Source organism: Notothenia rossii (genome assembly GCF_949606895.1).
Source record: "Notothenia rossii genome assembly, chromosome: 4".
Classification (NCBI taxonomy): domain Eukaryota; kingdom Metazoa; phylum Chordata; class Actinopteri; order Perciformes; family Nototheniidae; genus Notothenia; species Notothenia rossii.
The window spans coordinates 91,944,175-91,965,646 of record NC_136902.1 but is presented as its reverse complement, the minus strand read 5'-3'; the positions used below and the strand labels follow the sequence as shown (position 1 = coordinate 91,965,646).

The following is a 21,472-nucleotide window of genomic DNA, read 5'->3' as shown; positions in this document are numbered from 1 at the left end:
ACAGCGGGAAAGAGGCTGCACGTGTTCGGCCTCTTACTTTGTAAAATGCTCCATCTTTCTCCACACTGAGGACAGCAGGAGTCTCCTGATGGAGGAAGCTGCTCCCAGTATGAGGTGATGCACTGTCTGCAGAACCAGTGTCCACAGCTGGTAGAGACTGGATCCTTCAGGACGTCCTGACACAGAGCACAGCTGGACAGCTGCTGCTCCACAGGAACAGGACTCTTCCTCTTCCCTCTGTGGAGATGAACACATCCTTTACAGCACTTTACATTAGAGGAGCTGATTCTCACCAAAGGTACAACAAGGTGGCAAATTCTACTTTCATATTTAAAATAAAGTCTGTATCTCCAGATCAGGGGTCGGCAACCTTTTTGATATGAAGTGCCATTTTAAAAAATAATTGTTATCAGCGTGCCAACGATCGAGAATTATCAACGGGGGGGGGGGGGGGGTTCAGGAGCTTGACGCTCGTCAACTATCAGCAGGAGGGCGGGGGAGCCTCGCTGCGGGGAAGCAGTGTGTGGACATGTCAGCGCAACTCGCATGATGCCGAATTTAACAAACACATTTAAATAATTGGTTTAAACGGCATAATAATAAGGACGATTGTCCGTTCTGTGATTCTCCAGAGCACACATGCTATGATATTAGAGTCATGCAGAGTGAGATGAGATCGCTGTCCCTTTAAGAGAGAGAGAGAGGGGTGTGGCTTGTGCATGTGTGTTTGTGGATGGTAGAGCGACAGTGAGGGAACGTGTGTATGTTTCTGGAAGTGAAACGAGGAAGCAGAAAAACAGAGGTCTGTGATGTATTTTGTGAAACAGAAGAACAGCTAAATAAATGCAACGGCCTCCCAAGAAGAGCTCGCCTCTCTCCAGTCATTTAAGCTAAAGTGGGTTATTGAACCTGAAGCTTGTTGCTTCTGCCCTCCTCGACTACGGTCTGGGAGCCGACAGGAAAGTTCAACACACAGATGGCCAGTCCGCCCCTGTGTAGCATACTATTTCAATGAGAGATGAGCAGATCGCCACTGGGCTTTCAACTAAATACACAGCCACGCAAAAACTGCGGCATTTGTACAGCTCCTTATGGGTACTGCAATTAGTGAAGTGCTTTCCTCCGTGGTGAAACGATCAGCACTGCACCACGGAGGAAAGCGGCAGAAAGTCACCTGGAGATAAAGAGAGCGGGGCTGCGTTGCGTGCATGGCTTCCTTCTGCAGGTAACGGGGAGACGCGCTCTGGCGGCGGTCTCGTTCAGGATCAGAAAATACAATTTAAATATTTTGCACACTTATTCCACTTATTCCTAGTGTGCCACTGGTTACGGTGCCGTGTGCCAATGCTGGCACGCGTGCCAGGGGTTGCAGACCCCTGCTCTAGATGATTGTTCATCCTGGTAAGGGAGATAGAGGTTAGTTCTTCATATCATTAGGAAACCACACAGCTTTGTGTCTGGATTCATAACATCAGCTGAATTCATCTGGAACACTTTAGCACTTTGAACCCAATTTACATTGAATTTGCTGTGAATACATTTCAATAAACAAATGGAAAGGATACCAAAATAACAACATAATGATATTGATTTGAGTTAATGCTTCGTCAGGTCTGTCTGCAACACAACGAGCAAAACACTTTCAAATGTTTGTTTTCTGAATGCGATTGGTTTCATTGAAGCTAGGCTAACATTGTAGCTGCTCCATCAACACTCAAAATAACTCCATCCAGTCATTAGAATAGCAGCTATTATATTGTTAGCACCACAGACAGTCTCTGGTTTATACAGGTACATGAATAACCCTGATTTAATATGAGGTGCTGTAGAGCTCTGGCTGCTGATGTTCCCTCTTCTGATTTATCTCAGCATGTCAGTGACGACAGGAGCAGAATCTCAACACTGTTTTTGTATCAGAGCGTCACAAACTTTACACTCAAGTTGTAACTTTTCAAGTTGTGTGAATACACGGGGATATTAATGTTGCTTCTTTACTTCATTCGTGTTGCCAGGTACACATGTGTGTCTTTGTATTGACTCTACATGTAACCAGTTACATCTGCTAATGCTAAACACAACCAGCTCACCAGGTTATCACTATTATTAATAAACCTCTTCAAAAGATGCTGAGGTAGTCAACTCATTTGTTGGAAGATTTATATTGTTCCAAGTATTATTGTCATTTTGAGAACATGTCATAACACTGATACATTGATAATAGAATAGCATATTGAAATATCCTAAAATATAGTTAACTGTCCTCTTCGTCCTTGTTGACTGAACTTTAATGCTTTTATTGGTGGCTTGTTGTTACAATTCATTTGTGAAGTTTGACATGTTTGTATTTGATTTGCTTAACCAGAGGTCCTACATGTGGAGAGAGAGTGTTATTTTACTGGAGTAGTTTACTTAGTTCTCTACTGCCTTTCTTTTTGTACTTTACTGCAAATCTTTAGTCTAATCTACTGCATTTCTGTACTTTATTCTACAGAGTGGCTGTACTCTACTGCGCTCATGTAATTATGAAAGAACAGTTTAGATTATACGATTATATATAACATCTGAATCCTCTCCAGGTCAGGTCACAGCAGAAACAGACTCTTACTTCCTGTCTGAGGGTCCAGGTTCATCTCTGAAGTCTGGAGGATTCTCTTTAGACCGGTCACTCTTCATGGACAGACAGCTGGGGACTGGAGATGTGGAATCGCTCATCTTCTCCAGTCTGAGAGATAAACCAGTAACACACACACACACACACACACACACACACACACACACACACACACACACACACACACACACACACACACACACACACACACACACACACACACACACACACACACACACACACACACACACACACACACACACTGGGCTGTTACATGTTATGTAACTCTGATGAATCAGAAACCAGGAAATGGATAAAAAAGTTCACAACATTTGAAGATGTCACTTTCGACTGCAGGAAATAAATATATTTTAATGTACAGATTATTTTCTGATATACAGTATAACAGAGTAAATGATTAATGTGTTAAAAAGCAGATCCTGGTGTTAACACTCACCCTGTTTTTCTCCTGCTGCTCTGTCGAAGTGTAAAATGGAGTCTGGCAGTCTGACTTCATACTTTCACTTTCAACATCCTTCCTGTCTGTAGCTCCTCCCTCTGTTTCAAAACCAGCCTCATCAAGGGGACAGGTACAAACAGGGATTATTTTCAATTGCTCTCACAGTAAGACAGTTCCAAAAACATGTATAAGAAAGTTAGAAAATAGACAAGCAGCTAAAAACAAGCAAGTATAAATTATAATACCACAAAGTGCAAACAAATCAATAAACATCCTGCATTCAAAACCTTACTTGTGAGGTTGTTTTGGGTACTCTAGTGTTAACTGTGTAATATATTGTTCCATATTATATATATGTGTTTGAGGAATAATATTACTGCTGCATGAATGCACAAATTGCATAGTGTAGATTATTTGAACTCCTTTATATACTCTTGGTTTGTTAAATGCATTGCTGCAGATTCTATGAGATCAATATATGTGTGCAGCTTTGTCCTGTGATAACCATGCATCTTTAAAAAGTTAACTTTTCATGAGTTTTTCAGAAAAACAGCCCTGTTTCAGCTTTGTGACGGTGCATTTTCAAGCTGATCCAAGAGGCTTTTTAAAGGCATATAGCTTAAGGAGGAGAACTGCCTCAACATATAAATAGATACTGGATCCTAGTTCATCGTAAACATTTAAAATCATCTGGAGATACGTGGTTATCACTGGACAGGAGGGGGGAGAACATCTGTAATCTTAAAGGTGGGGTAGGTAACTTTGGAGAAAGCAGCTCGAGTGCGCTAGAATTAGAAAATACACCGCCGGAAAAGTCTGCCACTTCCTTACAGAGCCCCTCCTCCAACACACACTAACACGCACATGACCAATGATATGGAATGCCATTTAAGCCAAAATTAAATAAATACATAAATAATTAAATAAATACATATATATATAAATATGCCTATGAAATAAATTCTGAAATAAATAAATGAGGCAATAAATATGTATACATGTACATTTAAATACACATTTATTTCAAGAGACTTGTATTTCATAATGACACATTTGTTTATTTCAGGGGACTTGTATTTCATAATGACACATTTCCATTCCTTATATGCAAATGAACAGGGCGTGGTTAGCTCACAGATCCAGAGACCCAGACCAAAGCAACAGCACCACACTGACTACTCGAGAAGAGGAAAAAAAAGGAGAAGGACTACTGAATAAAAATAAGGCAAACTACTAAATGAAAATAAGGCGGAAGCAGAAGTGGCATGATTTTGTTCTCAGGAGGGGTCTTTGAGAGAGGATTACCCAAAAAGTCCACAGTAAAAACTTCATTTTATTGTAGGAGTCAAACTAGGACTGAGTAAAACAGTGTCCGTTTTATTAAGAACTTATGGTACAAATGACTTGTATTGCAAATAAAGCAGAAAAAAACATGCATTATTTTACTCTTGGACAGCGATTACCATGAAGGCGCTATTAATTGCGCACTCAAAAATGAATAGCTGCTGATTTGACCAAGCGAACGCGAGAGACGGCTGAGTTGACCGCAGTTATGCAACAGCAACCGAAGTTAAACTGTCTATAACTACACTGGCTGCATTTGACACACCAAGGAGCTGGTGGTGGATTTCAGACGGTGACAACACTCCCCCCCCGACACCAGTGAGCATTCAGGGAGCGGACATTGAGATCGTGAAATCTTACAAATACCTGGGTGTTCATCTGAACAAGAAACTGGACTGATAATGTACAAGAAGGGACAGAGCAGACTCTTTCTGCTGAGGAGACTGAGGTCTTTCGGGGCACGGGCGGGGGCACACACACACACACACACACACACACACACACACACACACACACACTAGGAGCATGAACAACAAAGATACTTAAATAAGACGTGGCTCGAAGCTTAGGGGTAATCCTGGATTGATAATGCTGGTTGTAGTCACAAGGAACGAAACGAACTGACACAGGACAAAGGAAGAGGACAATAAATACACAAGGTAATGGGGAACAGGTGGAAACAATCAGGGGTCGACAATCAGAGGTGTGGGAGAAACACAAGAAAGGGAGGTCAGAGTGTCTGAAAGGAGAGAGAAGGATACTCTTCAGAAATAAAGGGAAAAGTCACGAGACAAAAACACTAAACTAACATAATTTGCGAGAGATGACACAGCTGAGTTAATGTCGCACAAACAGTGAACATTTCTCAAGACGTTGCTGAATGAAAGTTAAATGATTCAGACAGAAGTATTAAGCATTACTGTCGTATCTGAATGAGTATTTAACAAAAGGAACTTTACTGTATGAGTATTACAGATGTGATAATCTATATAAAACAGGATGAACCACAAAGTCATGCAGTCAAATTAAAGGGCCTTTCAATCCAGAAACTGAATATTCACTAACATTTAAACATAAAGTAATGAAACACATCTGAACAGGTCAAATATTTCTCCATATTGAAACAGTCTGTTCTCAGGATCTTTCTCTTCACTTCAAGCCGACGTGGATTTGGCACTTCGTCTAAAAACAGAGGAAGAAGAATCATTTTAACATTTTGTTTTACAATTTATACAAACTAGGCTTTACTGAGTGCCCTTTATTTTAAATCTGAAGCTTGTCTCTTGATGATTTGATGCTGTTATCATGCTATGCTTCTTGTTGTGGTCACATGAAAGCAGCATGTGGTTCTGTATCGCCTGTCTTTAAAGGGTAACTGCTTTAAAATATGGAATATGGAGGAAAACATCTGCATTTTGGAAATGATTACAGCTATATGAGTTGATGTTACATTTTTGGACTTTCCAACGCTCTGGAGATATTGTAAATGTTCGGATTTATTTGTATATTTTATTTTTGACTAATGCCTACTAGTTTCTAGAGTAGAAGTATAAAGTAGCATGAAATGGAAATACTCAAGTAAAGTACAAGTATCTCAAAATTGTACTTAAGTACAGTACTTGAGTAAATGTATTTTACTGATGTGTACTTTGCACTCTAGACAGGTTTGTCTTATGTACTTGCAGGACTCTTGGTTTGTATCTTCATGGTTGATTACACATTATCGTCAGTCGCTTTGAAAAATGTAGCGTGAACTAAATGAGAAGGTTTTTATTTCCTTTTTTTTATTTGCCAATGTGAAGTCGTAACAGGTGGGTTTTCAATCTGCAGCTGTGCTAACATACTGACTCTAAACACAGTCAAAACCATGCCAATAATACAATTACAAAACACACACAGCTTAGCATTTTAATATTTAACTAGTATTCAACAGAGATGGGAAGTACTGGGAGTACAAATACTTTGTTACTGTACTTAAGTACATTTTTCTGGTATCAGTACTTTACTCCACTACTTATTTTTCTGAGGACTTTTTACTTTGACTTCTTGCATGTTGAACACAAATACCTGTACTTTCTACTTCTTACATGTTGAACACAAATACCTGTACTTTCTACTTCTTACATGTTGAACCCAAATACCAGTACTTTCTACTTCTTACATGTTGAACCCAAATACCTGTACTTTCTACTTCTTACATGTTGAACCCAAATACCTGTACTTTCTACTTCTTACATGTTGAACTCAAATACCTGTACTTTCTACTTCTTACATGTTGAACCCAAATACCTGTACTTTCTACTTCTTACATGTTGAACACAAATACCTGTACTTTCTACTTCTTACATGTTGAACTCAAATACCTGTACTTTTTACTTCTTACATGTTGAACCCAAATACCTGTACTTTCTACTTCTTACATGTTGAACCCAAATACCTGTACTTTCTACTTCTTACATGTTGAACACAAATACCTGTACTTTCTACTTCTTACATGTTGAACACAAATACCTGTACTTTCTACTTCTTACATGTTGAACACAAATACCTGTACTTTCTACTTCTTACATGTTGAACACAAATACCTGTACTTTCTACTTCTTACATGTTGAACACAAATACCTATACTTTCTACTTCTTACATGTTGAACACAAATACCTGTACTTTCTACTTCTTACATGTTGAACACAAATACCTGTACTTTCTACTTCTTACATGTTGAACCCAAATACCTGTACTTTCTACTTCTTACATGTTGAACTCAAATACCTGTACTTTCTACTTCTTACATGTTGAACCCAAATACCTGTACTTTCTACTTCTTACATGTTGAACACAAATACCTGTACTTTCTACTAATTGTTCTATTAATATAAAGGGAGGTCAGGTACTCTTTAAAACAGCTGCTAGTTATGGGTACTTTTTACTGAAGTACATTTCAAAGTTCTTTACTTTGACTTGAGTAAAGAAGTTTAGTCAGTACTTCTACTTTCACCAGAGTATTTTTAAACATCTGTACTTCTACTGGAGTAAAGGATGTGTGTACTTTGTCAGATTATGAATGAAGTTACCTGGTGCCAGCGCAGAGTGGGGAGGGGCAGAGCCAGGTGGCAGTGAGGGCAACAGCTGATCTGATTCGGGTCTTCTTCCTCAAATGTATCACCTCTGGGGTCTCTGCTGGGTCTCTTTGACAGGAAGTGGGGGGTTTTGGAGGCAGTGGCCCCCCGCTCTGAAACATCCCACCCATTCCGCTCTTCCTCTTCTGGCTTATCCTCCTCCTCATCATCCTCATCATCTTCGTCCTCCTCCTCTTCATCCTTGTCATCCTGCAGCCTCCTGGAAGATGATGAGGAAACACACTCCATCTGGTTTGGATGAAATAAATACAGAGCTGAATCCCAGATCGAATGCACGCTGAAGGCTCTTTGAGCAGGTTTTCTCTCAGTGATTGTGATGTTATGTTAAATGTTTGTTGTTTGTAACTCATTTATTGTGTCTTGATATTTGTCCATGTTGATGTTAGACATGGAGCTGCTGTGATGTAACATTTTGGACTTAATCTGATCATTAAAGTATTATAGTATCGTATTATCGTATATAGATATAAATATTACTTGGATGTTGAAAACCAAATCTGATTGTTGACAGAAGAAGATTTATACCTCGTGTTGCTCTATGTACTCGATTGGAAATGAGGCCAAACATCTGGTACAATTCACTGATATAGTTGCTGTAAAAAAGGGGAAGAGATATGGGAATTATTTAATAACACAGACATGATAAAATACATCAGTAAATACCCCACTGTTGAATTTAAAAACGGCAGTTGCTAACAAGTGTCTAAATATGACGACTAAACGTCATCAGGCCCAACATTAGCCACCTTTAGCTTAGCGGTGGTGACGTGAAGTCATGTGACCGTGCTGTAGTTCATTTATAGCCCAACATTAGCCGCCTTTAGCTTAGCGGTGGTGACGTGAAGTCATGTGACCGTGCTGTAGTTCCTTTATAGCCCAACATTAGCCGCCTTTAGCTTAGCGGTGGTGACGTGAAGTCATGTGACCGTGCTGTAGTTCCTTTATAGCCCAACATTAGCCGCCTTTAGCTTAGCGGCGGTGACGTGAAGTCATGTGACCGTGCTGTAGTTCCTTTATAGCCCAACATTAGCCTCCTTTAGCTTAGCGGTGGTGACGTGAAGTCATGTGACCGTGCTGTAGTTCCTTTATAGCCCAACATTAGCCTCCTTTAGCTTAGCGGTGGTGACGTGAAGTCATGTGACCGTGCTGTAGTTCCTTTATAGCCCAACATTAGCCGCCTTTAGCTTAGCGATGGTGACGTGAAGTCATGTGACCGTGCTGTAGTTCCTTTATAGCCCAACATTAGCTTCCTTTAGCTTAGCGGTGGTGACGTGAAGTCATGTGACCGTGCTGTAGTTCCTTTATAGCCCAACATTAGCCACCTTTAGCTTAGCGGTGGTGATGTGAAGTCATGTGACCGTGCTGTAGTTCCTTTATAGCCCAACATTAGCCGCCTTTAGCTTAGCGGTAGTGACGTGAAGTCATGTGACCGTGCTGTAGTTCCTTTATAGCCCAACATTAGCCGCCTTTAGCTTAGCGGTGGTGACGTGAAGTCATGTGACCGTGCTGTAGTTCCTTTATAGCCCAACATTAGCCGCCTTTAGCTTAGCGGTAGTGACGTGAAGTCATGTGACCGTGCTGTAGTTCCTTCATAGCCCAACATTAGCCGCCTTTAGCTTAGCGGTAGTGACGTGAAGTCATGTGACCGTGCTGTAGTTCCTTTATAGCCCAACATTAGCCGCCTTTAGCTTAGCGGTGGTGACGTGAAGTCATGTGACCGTGCTGTAGTTCCTTTATAGCCCAACATTAGCCGCCTTTAGCTTAGCGGTAGTGACGTGAAGTCATGTGACCGTGCTGTAGTTCCTTCATAGCCCAACATTAGCCGCCTTTAGCTTAGCGGTGGTGACGTGAAGTCATGTGACCGTGCTGTAGTTCCTTTATAGCCCAACATTAGCCGCCTTTAGCTTAGCGATGGTGACGTGAAGTCATGTGACCGTGCTGTAGTTCCTTTATAGCCCAACATTAGCTTCCTTTAGCTTAGCGGTGGTGACGTGAAGTCATGTGACCGTGCTGTAGTTCCTTTATAGCCCAACATTAGCCACCTTTAGCTTAGCGGTGGTGATGTGAAGTCATGTGACCGTGCTGTAGTTCCTTTATAGCCCAACATTAGCCGCCTTTAGCTTAGCGGTAGTGACGTGAAGTCATGTGACCGTGCTGTAGTTCCTTTATAGCCCAACATTAGCCGCCTTTAGCTTAGCGGTGGTGACGTGAAGTCATGTGACCGTGCTGTAGTTCCTTTATAGCCCAACATTAGCCGCCTTTAGCTTAGCGGTAGTGACGTGAAGTCATGTGACCGTGCTGTAGTTCCTTCATAGCCCAACATTAGCCGCCTTTAGCTTAGCGATGGTGACGTGAAGTCATGTGACCGTGCTGTAGTTCATTTATAGCCCAACATTAGCCACCTTTAGCTTAGCGGTGGTGACGTGAAGTCATGTGACCGTGCTGTAGTTTCTTTATAGCCCAACATTAGCCACCTTTAGCTTAGCGGTGGTGACGTGAAGTCATGTGACCGTGCTGTAGTTCCTTTATAGCCCAACATTAGCTGCCTTTAGCTTAGCGGTAGTGACGTGAAGTCATGTGACCGTGCTGTAGTTCCTTCATAGCCCAACATTAGCCGCCTTTAGCTTAGCGATGGTGACGTGAAGTCATGTGACCGTGCTGTAGTTCATTTATAGCCCAACATTAGCCACCTTTAGCTTAGCGGTGGTGACGTGAAGTCATGTAACCGTGCTGTAGTTTCTTTATAGCCCAACATTAGCCACCTTTAGCTTAGCGGTGGTGACGTGAAGTCATGTGACCGTGCTGTAGTTCATTTATAGCCCAACATTAGCCACCTTTAGCTTAGCGGTGGTGACGTGAAGTCATGTGACCGTGCTGTAGTTTCTTTATAGCCCAACATTAGCCTCCTTTAGCTTAGCGGTGGTGACGTGAAGTCATGTGACCATGCTGTAGTTTCTTTATAGCCCAGCATTAGCCGCCTTTAGCTTAGCGGTGGTGACGTGAAGTCATGTGACCGTGCTGTAGTTCCTTTATAGCCCAACATTAGCCGCCTTTAGCTTAGCGGTGGTGAAGTCATGTGACCGTGCTGTAGTTCCTTTATAGCCCAGCATTAGCCGCCTTTAGCTTAGCGGTGGTGACGTGAAGTCATGTGACCGTGCTGTAGTTCCTTTATAGCCCAACATTAGCCGCCTTTAGCTTAGCGGTGGTGAAGTCAAGTGACCGTGCTGTAGTTCCTTTATAGCTCAACATTAGCCACCTTTAGCTTAGCGGTGGTGACATGAAGTAATGTGACCGTGCTGTAGTTCCTTTATAGCCCAACATTAGCCGCCTTTAGCTTAGCGGTGGTGACGTGAAGTCATGTGACCGTGCTTGAGTAACTTTATAGCCCAACATTAGCAATTGCAATAATCCAAAAGGGTTTTTTAAGTGGAAATACATCTTCCCAGCACCCCTTTATTAAAGTAACCCCCCCTCTTACCTTTATGAGGTGTCAGTCCTCTGGTATTCTCAGGAGGCTCTGATCCGCTCTGAGTCCCCGGGCAGGTGGAGGTGTGTTCGTTCAGCAGCTTCAGAGTGACGTAGCGTCCGCAGTCCCTGCAGAGCTCTGTTCGACTCCCACACACCACAGAGTGATCCTGCAGGTCCTTCACAGGAAGCTCCAGATCACAGAAGAGACAGACCTGCAGACGCTGCTCACACTCAGCAGACTGAGAGACAGAGAACAGCTGATCAGAGGAGGGAAGGTCCTGGGCAATTATTCAGGATATTTTATTATTTAAAGTAAAACTGTGCCATAAAAAGTAGAATACTCAGATCTTGAACCATGCCTCACCTCATGATCCAACAGCTGACATCGCTCCATCTTCTGGTGACACCTGGAGCATCTCACCTGCAAACAAACACAGCTGTAAACCCACGTGTGAGTATGTGTGTGTGTGTGTGTGTGTGTGTGTGTGTGTGTGTGTGTGTGTGTGTGTGTGTGTGTGTGTGTGTGTGTGTGTGTGTGTGTGTGTGTGTGTGTGAGTGTGTGTGTATGAGACATGTCAGTAAACAGAAATTAGCATTCAATACGGCTTTTATCTTTTAACAAACAGCAATATTAAGTCTAAGATAAAAGAGGGAAACTGACGACACAAATTTAAATATGCTGTTTTGAGGATACAGGTAGACCAGTGTTGTGTGGGAATGAAGCTGTTTAAGTGTGTGTGTGTGTGTGTGTGTGTGTGTGTGTGTGTGTGTGTGTGTGTGTGTGTGTGTGTGTGTGTGTGTGTGTGTGTGTGTGTGTGTATGTGTGTGTGTGTGTGTGTGTGTGTGTGTGTGTGTGTGTGTGTGTGTGTGTGTGTGTGTGTGTGTGTGTGTGTGTGTGTACCTCTGTGTGTTGCTCCTCCCTGTGTGTGTCCAGTTGTTCTCGAGGAACAGTTTCCTCACAGTCGGGGCAGAGCACCAGGAAGCGGCTGCAGTGAGTTTCATGCAGAGCAAAGTTTACCTCTGCTACTTCTTTGTGGCTGTGGGAGGAGAGAGGGACGAGTTGATTACAAATAAAAATACTGTCTAGTAATAAGCACAACCTTTGAATTAAATACGTGAGAATCTCTGAATGAAGTATTATGGAGCTGCAGGAAAGTCACAGCCTTCAACAGACTTAACAAAAAGTCCTTGTTTGGCGCGGATCCTCTTAAAAAGTCACACCATGGTTATTTCAATATAATGTTTCATATTTATTTTTTTACTTATTTTCAATGTATGAATTAAATTATTTTTAATGCAGTTTTTTATTATTATAATTTATTTGTATAATTATTTTAATCATAATATTTTTATTTTATTGACGTAGAAGAAAATCTGCTTTGAGATTAAAACCCCTTCGCTTTTAAATATTCTTTATACAGTCCCTTATGGTGACAGGAGTCTAAACAGATCTCAACTAGAAACTTTAATGGTAAAACATATTCAAACATTAGTCCTTCCTGTAGCAATCCAGGGAGTTCCTTATATATAGGTCCATCTAAATATAGCAAGTGAAAGTGACTGAGTTTCCTCTCAGGCTGCAGACAACAGTGAAACAAAAGTGTTGAGGTATAACATACAGAGATATGTATGACTCCATGTATTACTGTGTACCATATTGTTTATATAAGTAGCTGCGACTACTACTGTGTTCATTGGGTAGCCTGTGGCACATGATTGTGATGTCACTACCTGGGGTATATGACAGTTGGAGTCACGCCCCTTCTTTGTCGGTTCTCATGTCTCGACTTGTGTGCATCTAATAAATAACGCCGAGATGAATGGCTAGACTTGAACTGTGAGAATAGTCACCTTTCTGCTGCAGATAGACAGAAGGTATAAGTCTAAATCTGCTAACAACAAGTAAAACTATATCTGACAGATGAATAATTAAACAAAAGAAACACAAACAAACAAGTCATTATGCAAAACGAATACATGACTACAAAAATATAAAAAGGGAACCACTCCAAAAACATCACCAAATGACCAAAAATATTTGGCAAAACCACACAAATAGAAGTAATAAATACAATTGACACAAATGACATAGAAACACAACAACTACACGCAACAACATTGTGACCAAAACAACCAGAGATTAAAAGCAACGCTACATAAATGACCAAAACAAAAGAAAACGACTACGAAAAGTTTCAAAATCACCACAAAAAGAGGCTAGAAATAATGTGTATTCCTCCTTAGTTTAGCATTGATTCTGCTTTTCTGTCGTACAATGTGTTCAGATTTAGATAACCTTTTAGATAAAGCACCAAGAAGGACTTTAGCCCTGCTCTCTGATCGTCGAGCTGTTCGTTAAACAGAAAATCTCACTGACATAAATCTTTAACTTCTGTCCACACTGAAGAGTTCCTTATCGGATCGCTTCCTACAGTCAATATACAGCACGATACATATGCCTACTTATTGTCAAAACGACTTTAAAACACACTTTTCAAAGTGATTTGCACCTGATGTCCCTGAACTCACCACTGCCCACAGGTGCGCGTGGCCTCCTGTTTCTCCATTTGACAGAAATCCTGGAAGAATGAGCCTCTGGAAGCACAACAAGCTTAACTTTCTGACTTAAAAGCTTCGTTTCCATTCAGCAGAATAGAAAGTGAAATCATTTTCCTCCACCTGCTGTTATTCTGCGCAGCTGCCACACGGGGGCGACACACACCAGGGAGAGAAGGAGAAGGCTATGAGGCGAGGAGTTAGTCACTACTGTGTTATTCTCTTAAAGATAATTAGAAATACAATTTTCTGTAGCTTATATACTTTTGATTGTTAGTAATATAGTCTCTTTTTTATTTATTTGTCCTTTTTTTAGTTATTTTGCATCTCTTTTTTGCATCTTTTTGTACAACCTTTGACTCTTTGAAGAGAGCAGCAAGAGGAAAGGAAGGAAAGAAGGTAGGAGGCTAGGAGTTAGTCACTACTGTGTTATTCTGTTAAAGAGAATTAGAAGTAACATGTTCTGTAGCTTCTCTACGTTTCATGTCGTGAATGTCTCTTTTTTGCATCCTTTTGACCACTTGTTGCATCCTTTTGTGTAACCTTTGACTCTCAATCCAAACCAAATATTAAAACTGCACCAGACAAATTGGACGCACCCCTTTTCAGACTGAACCCTCTGCAGAAATCAATACTTTCTTAAATTACAAGTGCCAGTTTAACATTTGAGTGAAAGCTTTTGTTGTAATGCACAGCTGCCACAAGGGGGCGGCAAACACCAGGAGAGCAGCAAGAGGAAAGGAAGGAAGGAAGGAGGAGGCTAGGAGGCTAGGAGGCTAACGGCCCGTCCACACACAGGCATGAAAAGAATCTTTCAAAGCTTCGCCCAGAGCCCTAGAGAGATAAGAGTTAGGACACTCCCATAGACCTCCGTTGTAAAAAATGGCGGCGCCTACTTCCGGGGTATGGACATCGAAATAGTTCAAAATATTGTCATTTGGACGTTGGACCTCATTCACTTACATTACGGCGCGTCGATTAGTTCCAGAGGTAAGTTGCTGAAATATCGAACTCTTTTGAATTGTCAACTGTCTATATTGTATCAGAGGCCCTTTATGATGCTTATATGGTCTTCATTTGTACAGTATATGCACAGCGTAATTATCTATATTTTATCTTGGTTGTTACAACCAATTTTGCTAGCATTGCCTGCTAGTTAGCTAGCGCGACTTTGTTAGCTTTGAAGGTAATATTTCAGTAATTAATCGCTAGCAGTTTATATATCAATGATGCAGGGTAACTAAATTGATTATGTTTTTTTTTTGTTATTTTGGTTTTTATCTGCTGAACCGAACCGTGTCAGCCATCCTTAGTCGGCTTTTTCTGTGTGATGTGACTTAACTGCTAGCACTAGTAGAAATGAGGTGGCGTTTGTGATAAATATTTCATTTAATATTTCATTGAATTTTGGGATATACTAACATTTCATTATGTGACATGTTGACTGTACTTAGTTTTTTTTGGTACTGTTCCGTGTTAACTCATCTGTACTGTACAACTAGCCTAGCGCTACTTTTTAATGCTTGATGGCATGCTAGGATAGATTCTCTTGTATTGTAATATACACACTAGTTTAATGATTGTTCTTCAAAAGTATTATTCAGTCTTAAAAAAATAATAGCCTACTGAACAGGCTACTCTACAGCAGTGAGTGAATGAAGGATGAGCCTAAAACATGGTCATGCATCCAAAATGTTTATTTTTAACAAAATAAACACTTTAAAAAAAATAATAAGCACTTTTTTTAATTCAGCCTCATATGTCAGCCATGGCTGTTGCTGCTGCTGCTGGCGGAGGCTGCTGCTGCTGGAGGAGGGTGCTGCTGCTGGAGGAGGGTGCTGCTGCTGAAGGAGGCTGGTGCTGGAGGAGGGTGCTGCTGGAGGAGGGTAGTGCTGCTGAAGGAGGCTGGTGCTGGCAACGGCTGCAGGTGATGACTGCTGAAAGAAGAGGAGGCTGGAGGCTGGAGGCTGCTGACGGTGGACTGGGAATGGAGATGCCAAGTACATCGATGGCAACGAGTAATGTGTTTGGCAGTGGCCTAGATGTTATGACCTTCGGTGCAGAGGTCTGTTGGGTCTTCTTTGCCTTCTTACTCTGACTCTTGCTGCCAATATACCCTTTATGTTTATCCTTCCTCTCAGCCCTGATGCACTTTGGTGCAATCCTTAACCTCAGCCTGATGTATGTTGAGAGGATCTTTTTCTTCAGGTCATGGCATCAGGGAAGGTTGCCCTTGGGACCGATCTTCAGGCCCCGAAACAGATGTTTTTTTTTTGTAAATAGTTGCTTACCCTAACCCTTTTTTGTAAATAGTATTGCTTTTTTATAAATAGTTGCTTTATTGTAAATAGTTGTTTGTAAATATTTGTAAAATGTCCCCCCCCCCCCCACACACACACACACAATTGTTGTTCGCACAATTATGCTTCTGTTTTTCACTTTTTGGTGTCCATTGTTCAGCCACTGTATTGGTAAACAACAATTTGTTTTGGCCAAAATGTGTTATTCACACTCCTGACTCCAGTTTGATGAGCTGCATTCTCCTCTGAGTGGTCCTGATTTCAGGCAGAGATCATGGCTTGGAAAGTTTTATATCCTGTTGTGGTTTTTTACCATGGTTCAACAGGAGCTTCTGTAAATAGTTTTGTAAATAGTTTTAATATTTATCATAGTAATCATTTTCAGTCTCCCACTCTGTCTCAATTTAATTTATCGTTTCTTTGCCCCACCATATGTTTTGTTGTCCAAGGGCACTAATTTGGTCTGTGTTGAAGATTGTTTTACACTTTAGATTAATCAAATTGTGTTTTTTGGCTGAATTAATCTTTTTCTGTTTAACCCTAACCCTCTTTGTTCTCCTTCTCATTCATTTTACTTTGTTTTGTTCTAACACACATCACTTTTTCCATACACTGTTCTTAATACTTGTTCACACATTTGTTTGTCCCTTTTACTTTGTTCTTCCGGTTGTTCTTGTTCAAACACTTGTTCTTGTTCAATACAAACAATTTATATATATATCAATTGTTCATCCACTGTTGTGGTAAAATGATATTCATAGTCTTAACATGATCATGCTACCCATGCTAACATGAACACAAGCGTTTCTCTCCAAAAATGTAAAACGTATCTAAGTAATAGGCTACCAAGCTTTCCGTTGTCACCCTGCCTCTCCAAATGCAAAACTGTCAATAAAAAGTATGCAATAATGCAATTACAGCAGAAAAAGTACTTGGGTGTGTGTGTTTTTTTATATATATATTTACCATTCAATAACGCAATTGCTGCTGTATGTCCGTGACAGTCGCAGTTTGATCTCAGTGTGTCTTATAAACCGTAGGGGCAGGGGAAAAGGTTAAGACATGTAGTTTAGAATTAAATGAAAAATCTATGGTGCATGTGTATTATCCTCGCAACTACAGTCATTAAATGTCCACTTTTGTGTAAGGTTTGAGGGTGTGGTTCTGCAAGCCTCATTTGCAGATTCACCTGTCGCGGCGCGCCCAGAGGCTTTTTAGTGGGCGCCGCGCGTCACCGGGATGCCAGTGCCAGGGGTGGTTCTCACGGGAGGAGGAAGTGTATGTGTGGTGAATGCGGGTATTCAGCGGGATATTTAAGTTTCCTCAGCATGTTTATATATGTTAAAATGCAACGGGGGAAGTAACTGAAAGTAACCGTATGTGGATATTGCATCGACAAACCTCAAAGCACGTCTCCCTGGAGAGGACGCGCACAGTGAGAGAGATTCTTTCCCACACAGGGTGAGATCGCTCCTTTGTGCCACGCCGATCATCGTGTTTTCCTTTTTTGTGGATTATAGCCTGAAAAGGCCTACAAGCATTTCTGTTTTTGCCGCCGACGGGCGCAGGAGCAACAGCCTTTTTTTTGTAGCCTATCAATGAACTACACTATGGCCTCGAATCCCGTTTATGCAAATCCCGCCAGTGCAAGCGCTAGCCAATCAAACCGCGTGCAAGCTGGGAGAGCCAGACCGTAATTAATTTCCTCATATTCCAAACGAGATATTACGGTAGCAAATCACCCGGTTCTTTACGACCGGAACTATTTACCGGGATACGAACCGGAGGAACCAGGCATGGAGGGAGGTGGCAGAGACAGTGAGTGAAACTGTTAGTTCTTTTGCCTGTTTGGAGAGTTTATATCCAGTTTACTTCGTTTTAACATTGCTATTGCTTTGTATGTCGCGGGCGGGAGATTCATGTGATTGGTTGTTGGTGGCGTTGCTCGTGTAAAAAATCGCCAGGCTTCAGACACGCCCAGCTTCAAGATTTTTCAAGATTTTTTCTGTTAAAGAGAATAAGAAGTAACACATCTGTAGCTTCTATACGTTTCATATTGTTAATCTTGACATTTTGAGTCTCTTTTTAGTTATTTTGCATCTCTTTTTTTGTACACGTGTTGCATCCTTTTATACAACCTTTGACTCTTAATCCAAACCAAATATTTAAACTGCTCTAGACAAGTTGGACGCACCCCTTTTCAGAGAATGAACCCTATCAAAGTCGTATGTTTTTTGGCTCTGCAGAAATCCTTAGGGCATTAATAAATACTTTCTTTGTGCCAGTTCAACATCTGAGTGAAAGCTTTTGTTGTCATGCATTATCAGTCATTAGTCACATGACCACAGACATGTTCAGGCTCCTGACCCCCTCTTACACTAGAGCTGTTAAAGATCAGATATTCACTTCTACACTCAAACAGAACGTTTCAAGAAGCCTGGGGACCTTTCTTAAATGCTTTCAATACTCGCTTGCTGTTCTGCAGTGTGTGTGTGTGTGTGTGTGTGTGTGTGTGTGTGTGTGTGTCATGTGTGTCATGTGTGTGTCATGTATGTATGTGCATATGTATGACATGCATATATATTCATTCAACTACATTTCTAGTGAATATGGGTATGAGGCTCATGGGCAGTGAATGTAGAAATTACTTTAGTCGTTGTTATTGTTTGTTTGTGTTTTCCGTTATTTGTTTTTCTCTTTGTATGTACAATCAGTAAAAACCACTGTCTAATTTTTATGCGCATATATTTTGCTTTCCATTTCTAAATGACAAACACTGGTTATGTATTGTCGAAACGCAATAAAAAGATTTTTGATCTGAAAATCACGTCCGAAAAGTCCCTGTGGCTACAAGAACTTTCATTTCACCTTTTGACTTTACCTTCTTCTCTTATACAACTCTCTTTTGTATTCTAATATAGTGCATCTGTCACAAAGCCTCATTGTTCCCTTGATTGATTGATTGATTGATTAATTGACTTGTTGGTTGGTTGACTTTCCTTCTCTTTGTGGCATATTTTTGTCTTTGTTTTTTATGTTTCGTATATGTGTACTGTACATCTTATTTTAATTTTTTTATATGAATATTATTATTGAAATCCAGCCGTTTCTCGACTGAAAACTCCAGATTTCTTACAATAGCTTCAATATCCTGTGACAGCATTGTGTTTGGACATATAGGACACACCCCTTTTTAATTGGATTTGTTTCTACCTTTTATTTAATATGAATATTTTCACGCTAAAATCATCAGACGTTTTTTTGTCCCCCAGTCCATGAATAGTTATTTGTTTGTATTAGATTAGATTCAACCTATTGTCATTACGTAGGTACTATGTAACAAAATGGTTTCTCTACATTTGACCCACTCACGGCGCCCGGGGCCGCAGCAGCTGGTCGTGTGTTCTGATGCTTTTCAGAAAGAAAAACCGAACATCTGCTTTTAAACTATTTTCACTTTAAACCCCCCAAAAGCAGGTATTACTGTAACTCAGATTTTGAATACACAGATCCATGTTTACTGGGAGAAATACTCAGTTTCTATCTGGCAGATTGATAGTAACTGGGGGTCTTGTTTTAACGGACCCCCTCGTGTTCTGCACAGCTTGTTGCTGCTGCATTATAAATGAGATGTTTGATTTCTGCTTTGTTTTTGCAGTTTTTATTGAGAGAGGAATCAGAGAGGGAGAGATGGATGTCTACCATCCAACGTTTACACACACACACACACACACACACACACACACACACACACACACACACACACACACACACACACACACACACACACACACACACACACACACACACACACACACACACACACACACACACACACACACACACACACACACACACACACACACACACACACACACACACACACACACATAAAGTGGTAGTGTGTAGTACTTTCAATTAAGTACAGTGTCTTAATAATTATTTCACTTTCTTTACACACACTGCACACAGTGGTATAATGTGACAAGTACTTTTAATCAAGTTAAGGATCTGAGTATGTCTTACACACACACACACACACACACACACACACACACACACACACACACACACACACACACACACACACATACACACCTGAATTCAGACTCAAAGTACACAGTGATAACTCTATATTTATTCAAACAGGAAACGATGACCAAAAGAGAGGAAGAGATAGCAGCAGTATAGCAGCTAAAGACTCATGGTGTGTGTGTGTGTCCTCCATCTGTATTGATCCAGGTGTAATGATGGTCAGGTGGTGGGGGGCGGGGGGACATGCACTCTCAGGATATACACCCATAACATCTGATATACTTCTCACCTGCACAAATATCTTCTTTTTTTGTCTTCATACAGGTTGCTTATACAAAAGTATGTTTTTTAATTTAACACTGCGTAGAAATGTGTGATCCTCCACCTCCCATAGTTGCATTTTCTTATGTACAGAGTGATGGCTTGTTATTTGGTGAGTTATCTGTGGCTATAAAGTCAGGAAACAATCATCATTCTTCTTGTTCCAGGTCTTTAAATAGTCTTGTTTTTGAAGCAGTCTTTGAAGCTTTAACCAGGTCCTTTGTGATTGAACTGTAGGCTGAGATTTGAATGTAGACAAAGCCGCAACAATCCTCCATTTGCCGCCGCACTTTTGCTACGAATCCTGAGAAAAACATCCCCCACGAGTCCTTCTTGTTTGTTTAAAAAAAGGCGACAAATCTGTACAAACACTCACAGAAACGAGAGACCGACGCAGGCACACATCACCACAGTCATAACGGTAAGACTGGACATTCCTCTCTGCAGACACAAGAGCGCAGCATCGACAAATACCCCCAACATGTGAAGGAACAGCAGCTTGTCTGCAGGCACGGGGACGGGTCACACATCACTGCTGCATATGCTAACTCTGCTGAGAAGTGATTCAAATTGATGCTACAGAGACCAGAAAACATGTCATTTAAAACCAAAGTAGTGCATGGGTTCTATGCATAAGAGATATATCTTACTAAAATAGAAAAATAGATGATTTGAAAGTAAATGTAAACATAGAAAAATATATATTTATGTACACGATGAATGGGTTAGTACATACGATGTAAAAACACCCCTAATTGAAAAGGTGATGATGTTAGAAAGTTCCTCCTTTACAGGCAGATTAGGCTCGTTAGCAAGAAGAGGAGGGTCCCAGGGGTCAGAGGTCACCATACGGAGCATTTGTCCACAGGGTTCATGGGCGAACTCTTCGGACAGTGGAAAACTCGAGCAAACTCATCGAACTGGGAGACGCTGCCGATCACTCTGCAGGGAGGAGACAGGAGGGTTACACAAGAGCTGGATCTGAAAACTACATTTGATTTCATTCATGTTGTATTTGTATCGTTTCCCACTGGGTATTGTCAACATACTGTGTGTGTGTGTGTGTGTGTGTGTGTGTGTGTGTGTGTGTGTGTGTGTGTGTGTGTGTGTGTGTGTGTGTGTGTGTGTGTGTGTGTGTGTGTGTGTGTGTGTGTGTGTGTGAGAGAGATTTCATTCATGTTGTATTTGTATCGTTTCCCACTGGGTATTGTCAACATACTAAACTGAGTATGTTTGACA

General features: G+C 41.0%; 2 protein-coding genes across 2 annotated transcripts in view; both read right to left on the bottom strand.

Annotated features, from left to right (window-relative positions):
* LOC307034969 (NACHT, LRR and PYD domains-containing protein 12-like) overlaps positions 1–21,472 on the bottom strand; it is a gene marked incomplete at its 3' end in the record, with an annotated part of 263,271 nt that overhangs the window by 58,971 nt on the left and 182,828 nt on the right. The gene's annotated exons all lie outside the window — the stretch shown is intronic.
* Positions 4,073–13,687, bottom strand: xaf1 (XIAP associated factor 1). The gene is made up of 7 exons (XM_079674745.1): positions 13,551–13,687; positions 11,923–12,058; positions 11,386–11,442; positions 11,032–11,260; positions 8,079–8,146; positions 7,488–7,781; positions 4,073–5,597 (listed from the first exon to the last, which is right to left on the bottom strand). Exons 1-7 carry the CDS (start codon positions 13,586–13,588, stop codon positions 5,565–5,567), a joined length of 855 nt encoding a protein of 284 aa, XP_079530871.1. The 5' UTR covers positions 13,589–13,687; the 3' UTR covers positions 4,073–5,564.